The sequence below is a fragment of the Thamnophis elegans genome, chromosome 7 (genome assembly GCF_009769535.1).
Source record: "Thamnophis elegans isolate rThaEle1 chromosome 7, rThaEle1.pri, whole genome shotgun sequence".
NCBI classification, from domain to species: domain Eukaryota; kingdom Metazoa; phylum Chordata; class Lepidosauria; order Squamata; family Colubridae; genus Thamnophis; species Thamnophis elegans.
In genome coordinates, this window is record NC_045547.1 from 32,732,589 (window position 1) to 32,746,255 (window position 13,667).

A 13,667-nucleotide genomic window follows, 5' to 3' on the forward strand; every position below is an offset into this window, starting at 1 on the left:
CAAAACATTTAAGTAAAATTGGATAACATAATAAGTAAACAAAAGAACATTTTAAAGGTAATTTAAATTGTATTCTGTACCAGAGAATTGATTTACCTGGAGATGACTATCCCATATGTTCTTGAAAATCGTGTAATGCAGTGGTAGTCAGCCTGGTCCCTACCGTCCACTAGTGGGCGTTCCAGCTTTCATGGTGGGTGTGGTAGGGGTTTGCTGTAACTCTGCTTTGTAAATTTTATAAAGTAAAGTTACTTCCCTACTTTATAAATCACCATTACTGTGGAACCGGTGGGCGGTTAGAAAATTTTACTACTAACAGAGATACAAAAGTGGGCTGTAGGTATAAAAAGTTTGATTATCCCTAGTGTAATGGGACAAAATTTCTAGATGAAAAAATAATAAATTTCTACTCAGTAAAATGTAATCCTGGGAATTAAGTATTTAGGTAATCCTCAATTTACAAGAACACTGAGCCATTTTTTTTGTTGCTAACCAAAGCAGTTGTTAAGTGAGTTTTACCTCATTTTATGAGGGTTTTTTGCCACAGTTGTTAAATAAATCACTGTAGTTGTTGAGTGAATCATGTCTAAATCATTAAGTAAATCTGGCTTCCCCCCTTGACTTCCCTTGTCAGAAGCCAGTTGGAAAGGTTATAAATGGTCATCATATTATCCTGGAATAGTGCAATGGTCACAAATTTGGATCACATGACCATGAGGGTACTGCAATCATCATAATTGTAGAAACCAGTCATAAATAACATTTTTCAGTTCCATTATAACTTCACTAAACAAATGATTGTAAGTCGAGGACTATCTGTTGTGAATCTTCACCAGGTTTGTACTGATGACAGAAATCCTTTGTAAATGTAGACAATGTTGGTTTTGATCCACCAAAACAGAATTTCTCAGGCAGTAAATATTCACTGCATCAACAGCCAGTTGTATCTGCACAAATGCTTAAAAATATAAAACTGGTTTTCATCCTTTCTTAACCACACATCCGTCAAAGATTTATAACCCTACGCAGAGCATCACACAAAATCTTCCAAAGCAATTTGGTTGAAGCAGTTTGGTACAAAACAATGCCCCTCTTTGTATTTGTCCCACTGGGTGTGGTCTGTGTCTTCCCACTTAATTTCAGTCTGCAATACTAATTATACTTGATATTCTTATAAATTTCACATGTTAGTAAGCAACCTATCCCCCTCTCTTTGCAGTTGGAATTTTCACCACAAACTTTATGTTGTTATGGCAAACAATTATGCACAATTCCACGTGATGCTACATATTACAGTTATCAAAACAGGTAAGAAAATAATAGTGCACCTACTCACTGTTTTTTGCATTTCTGTTTGAATCAATGTCACATTAACAACAGCAAAAATGAATCTGTGGTTTAAAAAATAATTGAAAGTAGATGCTTCTTATGTCACAGTTCAGTTTTTATAACTTAAGATAATTAAGACATAACTAATGTATGTCAAATAATGTTGCTTAACAACTGGATTAGTTCAAGGTCCACCTGGTTTGGAGTTCCAGCAACCACAAGATGCTCTACTGTTGCGCCTTCAGTAATGTGTGTGTGTGTGTGTGTGTGTGAATGAATATGTGTATATGTCTATTGTTGCGATGATTTAATCTTTTTGGATATGCAAGAGATAAAGATTTTCTCTTCCATTAAACTGAAAGATTGTCATCTGTTTTGTTTTCTTAGAGAGATGAAGAATTTGTGTTTCAAACGCAAAAAACATTTAATATATTTTTGCAGCTGTATACTTTTAGTTAGTAGGTCAGTTTTGTTACTTCAAGGAAAAGTTATTTTTTAACCTTTAATCTGCATGCCATATTCAGACTGATACTTGTAATAAAGAGTTGCTATTCAAAGCCAACATCTATTTTAGTATATGGCATTTCATGTCCTGATTTTCTGAATGTCCAAACTGATAATATAGCATTACCACTGTATATGATTTCCTTTTATTACACACTAGAAAAAAAGTAGTGGGGAAGTGACTTGTATGATTCATTCCTTAGCAATTACAGATTTGATAGTGTTGTTTTTGTTTTGCTTTAAAATATTGTCACAATTTTTTGGGGGGGTTGTGTAGTTGTTTTGGTTTTGGTTTTCCTTTGTGTTTGTGCGCCCTTCCTGAAGCAATAAGGGAGACAGCAGTTTCTATACGCTCTTGAACGTAGTTCAAACCCAAATCAAATGAAGATGGAATCCTCTTAATACAACAGCTATTCCAGACATCCAAAATTATGGACTTCACCTGCTAAGAATGTACAATATGCAGCTGCTTGTTATTGCATCTAACATTTCAAGAAATCGTGAATAATTGGATTAAAATTATTCAAATAACTCCTATAAAGAGTTATTGCAAACAAATATTTAAGTATATGCTCCATAAACATTTAAGCATTTGCAGGATAATTTATTTTCATGCCTATCCTGCTTTTTCATATTAGATGTGAAGAAAGTTGCTAACTTGAGGCAGCTGCCAAAGCAGCAGTTGCAATTCTTCTTTTTTCTTCATTTTGATTGGTAATTGAGCATGGGTATACTTAACCAAATATATTTTGTTTGCTATAATTTGCTGCTTGTAACCCCATTTGAGAGATTTAATGCTAATCTGTGCTTTGCCTTGGCTTTCTGCTTTGTGTTGTCCTGTCTTGCTTCTGTGTTTTTGTTTTTTGTCCTGAAAACCCCATTTCTTTGTTTGTATGTATATTTTTATTTCTCCTTCATGCTTGTCGTTGTCTGCACTTGGCTTTGATTGCAAAAAAACAACCCAAAACAAAAACAAAAACAAAAAACAAAACAACCAATATCAAACTCTGGGTCCCATAAATCTTCATCATTGAATGTCCCTGTCGTCGTTGATGACCTGCTCTCTGCTCCCGCCCCCCTCCTTGGCCTGCTGTGATTGGTGACTTCGTTGCTTGGCTTGGGCTGTGTTGTGTGGACGGAACAGTTCACCCAAATATGGCCTTCTTGCCGACAGGTATCATTTCTGTGAGAAGTGCTTCAATGAAATCCAAGGGGAAAGCGTTTCTTTGGGGGATGATCCATCACAACCACAAACGTGAGTAATTGTGTCCTCTTTAATAATATTTAACTCTCAGAAGTTACAATTATGTTATTAACAAACCTATCATTCTATATCAGGGATGTCAAACTCGCAGCCTGCAGGCCAGATGCATCACGCACTGACCACCCCCCTCCCCCAGGTTAGCAAAGGGGGAAAAAGTCACGATACGTTACATAATGACTTAACACCACAAGTTTGACACCCCTGTAAAAAAATGTGAAAAAGCCATGTTTCAGTAAGAAGTTTTACTTAAGAAGATAAACCTCCAAGTGAGAACAAATTCTTATTTTAAAATTTCAGAACAAGGTGGAATAAGAAATTTTTCATTAAGTATATATGGAAAGTGCATAAATGCATCTAATACTAAAGTTTTTAATTCTATAACTAAAATGACTTTGCTGTACAAAAAAGGGTCATATTAAAGTAACAAAGTTCAAAGAAAAACTTAGATCTGAAATAATTATATAACTACATTTTGTTTAAATTATCTCATTTTTTTAATATTGATCTACAAGTTCTAAAGTTAAGGCCTCATTCTTATAGTTTCAAGTGCTATTTTTCTACTAGTTTTGTCATAATAAATTTATTAGTTATTGAGCAATGATTTTCTGCAAAGCAGTAGTGTCAAGATTTCTATTGTACTGTGAATTTTCCATAGGTGGTGTCTTGAAATAACTATCTTTTGCAATATTACATTTATAAAAAACAAAATTAAAATGTAATGATATAATAAACTTTAAATGTTAAGAAATGGATGGGACTGTAAATTGTTTAATCCTTTTTTATTCTACTGGAGAAAAGGAAAACAGCTGCAATAAACATTTAGCAAGGTGTATATTTCTCTTCTAACAAACAAATTCTTCCTTTATATAACTTTTCAGTTCATAGAAAGTGCTAAACTCTTTATCGCTATGTTGCCTATAAGCTATTTTATTATATTTTTGTAATTTGTAATTTTTGTAACCAATTTCGTTGTATTTAAGTACAATGATAATAAAGATTATACTTATACAACTATACCAAATTTAGCAGACATAATTGTAAACTAGGTTGAATTCTGAAATGGTAAATATTTTCCAGAAAATGAGTTTACCAATGTCAAAAGGTGATAGGAAACTAACCAGACAATCCTGCTGAGGCAACGATTGTAATCTGAGTTTTACTGCCTGCTAGAAGTCCTGATTTTGGAGGTACTTATCTGTTAGAAAGGACTTTCAACATTTTTTCAGATAGCTTTTATTTTAGGCCATAGAGGTTAAGCCACTGGTTCAAATTGTGCTTGTTACTAGTTAGCTCTCAAGACTTACAGTTATAATGATTTCTATGTGATGTTAATCATGAGAAATTCTGGATCCACTGGAATTTCTGAACCTCACACAGTTACCGTGTACTAATGTTGTATAAAAAATTTAAAAAGTATAAATTATGGCATTCCTGGTTTAGTTTGTATAACAAATTAACTTGAGTTGTGTATGGATAACTGTGCCCTGACTTCTCTGTCAAGAAATGTAAAATAATAAAGAAGTCTGATTGATGTAACCAATTGGTTGTGCTAAGCGACCAAACATGTTTGAAAATGAATGTGTTCTATACCTCTCCCAGCCATGAGATAGGTAGTTTACAAACATAGGTGGTTTTTATGCTTCATTAGGAAGAAATCTTCTGGAGCTTCTTGCCAGATTGTTAAATGATGTGAGTACCTTCTCAGGTCGGAACCATAGAGCTTCCCTTGTCTAAATCCACCGGTTGCTTCTTGGAAAATATTAGCTTGGGATACTATAACATCTTGTTAAATTCATACCTTTCCTTTATTCCCAAAACATTCTTAAAAAACAGTATGTTTAGAAGATCCTGCTTAAAGGTAGATGTGTCTGCTGCATATCTAAAATTGTTTTATTGTGGTAATGTCCATCTTCATAAACTAAAATTGCCCATTTCTCTCCTCAGCACAATAAATAAAGATCAGTTTTCAAAAAGAAAAAATGATACACTGGATCCAGAACAGTAAGTGATACTTGAGCCGCTAAATTTCTATTTTTAGAACAAAACAAACGTGTTATCATTTTCTTGCTCATTTATTTTGGTTTTGGGACTGAAAACTATTGATTGCTTTATTCATATTTGATAATACAGATAGTCCTCAGTTGACTGGCCTATTGCGTAACTGATCATAGTTAATAGTTTGAACAATCAGTCTTCAAAGTAATTGCAGTGTCCTGCACTTATGATCGCCATTTGGACACTTTGTAGTCGGTACAAATTTATAGCCCATTTCACCATCCTATATGAACTTCATAGCTGGCTTGTGACAAGCAAGCAATGGAGAAATCAGCATTAAAATTCCAAGTTGTAATCACATGTCTCACCAACTATGGGTGATTGCTTAATTACAAAGGAACTGATATAAATCTGGCATGGTGATGCTTTCTTAACTGTTAACATCTTTTAGCAATGGTGTTTCCAGTCCTAATTCTGATTGCTAAGGGAGGATCCATTTTTGAAACTTTCCTTTCATCTTAAATATTTAATTAGATTTTTTTTAAAGACTGATTCATCTTTCCCTCTTCTGTTATATATGTAAGTAGGTAGAATACTGTATGTATACTTGTAAACATACTATATAAAGGCATGTTGGAGCTTGAGCTACTTTTTTATGGCACAGTGTAGAATTCATATCTCAAATATGTGAGGTAGCAATTCAGTTTTAAATGATATTTTGTACTTCAAGATACATTTTATATATTTTTGATTAAAGATACATATACAAAACTCTATAGGTTTAAAGACTAAATAGATTTTGCCACATTGCATAATTTCTTTATCCCTGAAACATTTTTTTAATCACAATAGTTATTTTTTGAGTGCTTATGGCTCTTTTCTGTTCTAGATTTGTTGAATGTATTGAATGTGGAAGAAAGATGCATCAGATTTGTGTACTTCACAATGAAATAATCTGGCCATCTGGGTATGCTGCTTTTCCTTTTATGTTCATTTACAATTGTAATAATTTACAAACGATATTTGGAAAGATGCTAATGGTAAAATTTATTGTAATACCATTTATTGTAGATCTTTGATAACCATCTAAGTAGATTAACAAAGTTGTGATGTAATTTTATTTATTTAAAACTTTTATATAACTGCCATTTTACATCAAACTCTAGGCAGTTCCCAGCCAAAAATTAAAATAACACCAATAATAAAACCACATAATGCATGCCTCTATTAAAGCCATAAAAAAAAAATCTGGTACCAAAGGTAAGCTTCTCCATCAGGTCCATTGTTAAATCCTTTTATCTACTTCACCCTGTCCCAGAATCTGGGTGAATAGTCAGGTCTTAAGTGCTTTTGGGAAGGGAGGGAGATGCCTACCAAACTTCAAGGGGAGGGGTTTTCCACAGGGCAGGGACTGCCATGGAAAAGACACACTTCCTAGATCCCATAAGATGCCATTGTTTAAGGCAGTGTTTCCCAAACTTTTGACATATGTGTACCCCTTCTATAATTTTCGTAATGCTGAGTACCCCTCATAAAAAACATATGCTTTAATAAGTGCAGTATATTCACGCCGTGTCACGCCTCACAAGACTGTCTAACCGTTAGATAACACTGCAATTCTCCGGCGTTGAGCTCCACGGCTCAACGTCAACTGTTAATGTTCCCGCAGTTTAAAAATGGCCGAACCCGAGCTGCGCGAAGGATGCGCAGAAGTTCCCGCCATAATGAGGTGCGATATGATGTACGATGGACCCAGTTCCCATGTAAAAACTGCGATACGCACCTATTTCTTTCCTTGTTCTTTTTTTTTTTCCGTTAAAATGTTTTTATTTTCCATTTTTCATTTTCATACAGTCACATATATACTGTGCATAACCAGGGCCATACAACATTAAACAATAATCACAGCAATTCCTCTTGTCAACAATACCCCCAGAAATATAAATAAAATGAAACTCAAACTCAAATAGAAACCCAATATACCTCTTCCACTCTCCATACACCTCTTTCTTCCGCCCCCCTCCAATTTGCTATCTTCCCTCCATCATTCCCCTCTACCCTACTTCCCCTCCACCCTACTTCCCCTCCCCCTCTACCACTCCTCTCTCCCAGTCTACTCCCTCTCTTCCTTCTCACCCTCCCTCCCATCCTCTCTCCCACCCTCTCTACCCCTCTTTCTTCTATCCCACTCCTCCTCCCCTTGGTGTATTTCTACTATATGTCAATGTATTCAGCTTGTCCTATTTTTACAGAGAAATTAAAGAGAAACAGTATACAAGTGAAATCGCATTACATTGAAATCTAACACATAGTATATGTCCCCCCATAACCTCCCCTCCCCCCTAACACCCCACCTCCCTCCCCCCCGACTCCCCAGAGCCCGTACAAGGTATAGATTTCTTTCCTTGTTCTGTGGGCGCAGCTAAGCACGGTGCAGTGGATATTCCCACGTGATTCCCACCAAACTCCGGTGCAACGCATACCCCCACCAAACTCTTCCCGTACCCCTGGGGGTACGCGTACCACACTTTGGGAAACACTGGTTTAAGGGTAGGAGTTAGAAGTGTGCTCACACTATTTGATCTGATAGAATTGGGTAGATGACCTTAGGGAAAGACAGTTGCACTAATAACCTGGTCCTACTTCCATATTATTAAAGATAATAACCAGCGCCTTGAATTGTATTCAGAAGGAAATCAGGCGCCAGTGCAGCTTGCACAGCAAAGGAACACCTATCATTGTGTGTGTAGCCACATTCTGGACCATTTGTAATTTTCAATTGATCTTCAAACTGCAACCCTAAGTAGAGTACCTTGCAGAAATCCAAACAGGAACTTACAAAGGCATGAGTGAGTGACCATGAGCAAGATATTAGTATGGCTATTTAATTTTAGTTTCTATCCACAATGTTTAAAAAATTCCAGTAGGGACAAGGTGTGCCCGGCCTGGCATTTCATGAAACAGTTGCTGTCCCTGTGAGGGCATCTACACCAGGGTCAGCAACTGTGTTGCAAAAGGCCAAGCCAGACAAGCTTGATCATTAGCAGAAACAAGAAGTCGGCAAAGATCAGCTAAGGCAGCAAGGACCTGCAGAGGGCCACAAAGACATAGATGGGCAGTTGATGTGGGGAGGGGGGGAGTTGTCCCTGTGGTTGTAAGTGCATGTGGGTTGCAACAATTTTTGATAAGTGACCGCAGGGGCACTGCAGTGGTTGTAATTTCAGGGACTAGTTGTAAGTCACTTTGTTTAGCCCCACTATGACTTCAAAGAGTCATTGAATGAATAGTCGTTATGTCAATGACAATCTGTAGTGATGTTATATATTATTACATCAGGTGAAATTGGGTGTTTATCAGACTCTGATATAATGGAGCAAGTCTAATTTAGGCTGTTCAGTAACAGTTTGCAATCCATGTTTGATAATAAGTATCATATACTAGAAAATGCAGGGGAGAAATATGGGAATTTAAATTATTTTCTTCTGTTGTAGCTTTGTCTGTGATGGCTGCCTAAAAAAATCAGGACGAACTCGAAGAGAGAACAAATTTTCTGCCAGAAGTAAGTAGAGATTGGTGCATTTCTCATATTTATTTCTGTTTGCTTTTTTAAATGAATGTATTTAGAAAAAGTAGAATGAAAACAACATTCTGGAGGAGCCAAATAAAACTAATTCTAGCAAGCTTGAAGTAGTATTTCCTGAAGCCTTTTGTAAGAAGAGTTTCACTCAGGAGAGGATTCTGTGATCTGGCAGAGACTTTAGATGTTTGACATACAGAAGGATAGCCGCTATTCTAAATAGGTAGCTAGATTTTCAGAAGTTGCAGGTACTCTTTAATGTATGACCATAATTGAGCCTGGAATTATAAGTCATTGTTGTCATAAATCAAGGAACCCACAGTAATTTTCCATCCTTTTTCTGTGACGGTTGTTAAGTGAACTCATTCATTTCAGTGGGGTGGTTTTTGTCAGGCAAAAACTATCACAAATGTGGGTCCTGTGATTGTGGAATGCCATGAATGGTCATAAAGCTGACCCCACCTAACATGCAGTCTTATGACTGTAGAGGAAGGGCAACTTGACCAATTTATAACAGCCAGCGGTGCTTTACCAGCATAAAGCACCATTCTGTGGTCCTTGTAACTTCAAATAATCATAAAATGAACAGTCATTAAGTAAGGATAGCTTGTACTGTTTGAGGAATTAGTCCCATTGTTTTCAATGAATTCTATTAACAAATTATGTTTTAGGGCTTTCATCCTTACTAACTTTGTATGGCATAATAAGCATTATCCATCCTTTTTTATAACATACTCTGAAGAAAAAGAATTGCAGTCTGTTCATCTGATCAACGATTCCAGTATTGAATCCCAGCAGTATTTCTCTTTGAGGAACATATGTCTTTAATAAATTGGAGATTTATTGTCAATCATTTTATAATTAAAAAACCTGACAAACATAAAAATCTTTGATTTTTGATAACCTGCCATGACAAGATATATTTGGAAACTTAGTTCTTGAAAAATAGAAAATAATAAACTTAAGGATAACAATCAAGGGAAGTTTATTTTTCAATTCCCATTTTTCTCCATTCAGATGATTCCCACTTACTGATCCCAATCTGATGGTTCTGGTTTCAACATCTTCCTGAATTTGGGCTAGAACAAACTCATTGTCTTGCTATATATTCTAGATGAGTTTCCTTTCTTTGCTTAGGAAGTAAAGTATGTCAAATCTCATTTGGCAATAGCTTGGACATGCTTTATCTTTGATTTTTCTTTTTTTTTCTTACCTGGACTTCATCCCTAGAGATTCCTGGTGCAGCATTTTCCTAGCTAAGTAAAGAATGACACAGGAGCTTTTTAAAGATGAGGCTGTATTATGTTAATTGAAACCTATTGCTGGTGTAATTCCAGTATGTACTTTTAAGTTGTAAATTAATACAAAATGTAAATTTTACTTGCTCAGCAAGGCAAATACTTGTAACTTTCTAACCCACACTATTTTGTTGCTAGAGTAATGACAAACAATTAAGCAATCTTCATTTTTGTAGGATTACCAACTACTAGACTTGGTACCTTCTTGGAAAACAGAGTGAATGAGTTCCTGAGACGACAGAATCATCCTGAGTCGGGTGAAGTCATTGTTAGGGTGGTTCATACCTCAGAAAAAACTGTAGAAGTTAAACCTGGAATGAAAGCAAGGTACTTTTCCTTAAATGTTAGGATGGCGTGATTTTTTTTCTTTCTGAATATTAAATTGTGCTATTGGTGCATTTGTCTAAACAATAAAATGTTATTTTGTTAGTCAAAAGAACTTACAGCCATAGCATTTGATAGTTTCATTTTTAAACATTTTGAGTGATTAGCGCAACATTGCATATTTTGAGCTGTTTTCAAACAGAATATTATTGATTTAAAGAGATTTGGAAGGAGATGGCAAAAATTAGGTGTTGGAAGATCAAATAACAAGTTTATTTAAAAGGTGGACCAATAAACTTTATATTTATTTATTTATTTGTGTAATTGATTGATTTATATTTTGCCAGATTGCTACAATGCTCTGTATTTTTGAATGACTTTAGTTAGGTTTGGTTGTTTTACTATAAATGATTCCCATAGAGAGAGTTAAAATATAGCAGAACAAAATAGATAAAAATAAATAAATTATTAAAATAAAATTCTAAAAACATATGTTTGGACAACTTGCATATTATAGTATCTTATAATGAATGATAGTATTAAATTTGGTAGCATTGCTTTACGTTATGCCTTTTAATTTTGCAGATTTGTAGATAGTGGAGAGATGGCTGAACAATTCCCTTACCGAACAAAAGCACTCTTTGCTTTTGAGGAGATTGATGGTGTAGATTTATGCTTTTTTGGCATGCATGTTCAGGAGTATGGGTCTGATTGCCCTCAACCCAACCAGAGGTATTAAAAAAATAAAATCATTTTTGTTATAATTTTAAAAATTAGATTATTGCTACATAAATGCCTAAGAAATTGATCTTTTTGTAACTGGTCAAGTATATACCCTTCAAGAGGGTATATTCAAGAGTTTGGTGGGGAAAATGCATATTGATAATATTTTAATGGACAGGTGACCTAAATTTTCAATATATGCCCATTTTTATGTCTTTTGTTCCCAAATTCTACCTGATAATGTAAGTTACAGTAAAGTTAAACACTGGAGTATTAAAAAGTGTTATGTGTTGCTATTGTAATAGTGACTGCATCTTAGCATGTCAACAGCTAGGGTTGGCTTCTTGGTTATTAAAGAGATTTGTATTTCAGCAATTTTGGGAACTGTGTAAACACAAACTATTACAATTTGCTGCTAGAACAGTGCATTTTGAATAAACTGTGGAATTGAAACTGTTCTTCTCCAGTTACCCATATTGTTTCTTTCCTGGTTGAAGTCAAGCTAACATTTGCTGCTTTGGGCCATGGGAAACTGGTTTGATTTAGGTTGAAAACAAAACTAAGTAGAAACCACAGTCTTCTAATTGTAAACTAATTTGTAAACTAAGTAGAAACCACAGCCTTCTAATTCAAGCAAAATGATAAAGTGGCTTAGTTCAAGTACAAAAGATATCACAATATGCAGTCTCTAATTCCTTGAAAGTTCATTCTTTTAGGGCCAAACATGATTTGAACTCTTCAGAATTACTTCTGTATTTATCAGTTAGATAGATAGATAGATAGATAGATAGATAGATAGATAGATAGATAGATAGATAGATAGATAGATAGATAGATAGATAGATAGATACCGTATATACTCGAGTATAGGCCGACCCGAATATAAGCCAAGGCACCTAATTTTACCACAAAAAACTGGAAAAGTTATTGACTCGAGTATAAGCCTAGGGTGGGAAATGCAGCAGCTACCGGTAAATTTCAAAAATAAAAATAGATACCAATAATGTTTTTGAATATTTATTTCAAAGAAAAACAGTAAACTAGCTCTGGGACATCGTTACGTGGCTGCTTGCCATAACAAGGAGGAGGTGGGACATCGTTGCAGAGTGGCAGGAGGGGGAGGAAGGGGAATCGTAAGACAGCCCTGCATTACATTAGAACGTGAGGAGGGGGGATGGTGCGGTGCGCGCTGCGCGGCAAACTGACACAGAGGGAGGGGAAACTCACTGGGGCGCCGGGCCATTCACGAGCGTCACCCAGCGGCATGGCCCCGCCCCTTTTTCTCCTCCATTTCGGGCAAGTTTTTCACTGACTCAAGTATAAGCCGAGGCGGCTTTTTTCAGCCCAAAAAGTGGGCTGAAAAACTCGGCTTATACTTGAGTATATACAGTAGATGATAGATATGCTATCCAAATTCCACCTGCTCTGGCAGTTTACAGTTGTGAAAAACATTTGCAGATAAAGAACATTATAAAAACAAAGATAAAAAAACCCGAAGATGGTGAAGGAAAATAAATCTGGAGGGAAACAAGGAAAAGAATAAAGAGGTGTCATTCATCTGCTCCAAAGCACTGGGCAAAGAGCTAAATCATGAGTAGAGTGCAGGCTGGGGTGGGGTGGGGGGAATCTCATTCCAGAGATCAGGCACATTTCCAAGGGTCTAATAGGTGGCATTATTTAAACAAAGTTGGAGTGTGCCAACCGTGCCAGATCAAACCCACTGGACAGGTACTCTGAGAGATAGGTGATCCCTCAAGAACCGGACCCAGTGCCAATCCCAAGCTTTATAAGTTCAGCAACTTGAATTACTCCAGAAGCAAAGTTGCCAGTTTGCATGGCAGACCCTACCACAGGAATTACATTATTCCAGAGCTGAGTGTGTTAATAGTTTTAAAATCTTATATGAGAAATAAGTAAACATAGTTAGATTAACTATGGCACTAGTTTTAAAAAGAGGCTGTGAAAGATGAAGTCAAGGCAAATTTCTTAATGGAAGAAAAAGGAAATAATTGAATACTGCAAAATGTTTCTGGTTATAGCTTATGAATTTTCTCTCTTCTTTAGGCGAGTATACATATCTTACCTTGACAGTGTTCATTTCTTCCGCCCTAAATGCCTGAGGACTGCTGTCTATCATGAAATTCTGATAGGTTACCTAGAGTATGTTAAGAAGTTGGGGTAAGTTTCCTATTTTATTACATTGTATGCGATTATGTATTGCAACTTATAAAAGAAACATGGAATCTTTTTGGGTTAGTGAACAGATTTAAAATTGTAAAGTCAATTGTATTGAGGTCAAGTGGACAGAAAGTCTGTTGAACACCAAATAAGATGTTTCTAGACTATGTTGCCAATCCCTTCTAGCAGTCAGAAGATAAGTATATTTTCAGCATGTATTTTAAAATATTGGGTGTAGATGTGCTTTGATTAGTACACTACTAATAGCAAATAAGAATGGGATTTTTTTGGTTTCATCCCTGAAGAATGGGTATATGAAAGTCCCAAGTGAGGATTGTGTGTTAGAGAAGAATAAAATGAAATAATTCTTGAAATACTGTCATGAAGGCAGTTAATTTATGTTAATATTATAAAGATCAACTGTAATTTACATGGATCACCTGAGAGTAGTGTGTGGATCTTAATTTACATTAGA

The 13,667-nt window shown here is 35.6% G+C and overlaps 1 protein-coding gene across 1 annotated transcript in view; it reads left to right on the plus strand.

Moving 5' to 3' along the window:
• Window positions 1-13,667, plus strand: part of EP300 (E1A binding protein p300) — a 75,277-nt gene that overhangs the window by 52,250 nt on the left and 9,360 nt on the right. The window contains 8 exon segments of the mRNA XM_032222087.1: window positions 1,220-1,308; window positions 3,008-3,088; window positions 5,042-5,098; window positions 5,982-6,059; window positions 8,584-8,651; window positions 10,144-10,294; window positions 10,877-11,023; window positions 13,079-13,192. Coding sequence (XP_032077978.1) covers window positions 1,220-1,308; window positions 3,008-3,088; window positions 5,042-5,098; window positions 5,982-6,059; window positions 8,584-8,651; window positions 10,144-10,294; window positions 10,877-11,023; window positions 13,079-13,192 — 785 coding nt within the window.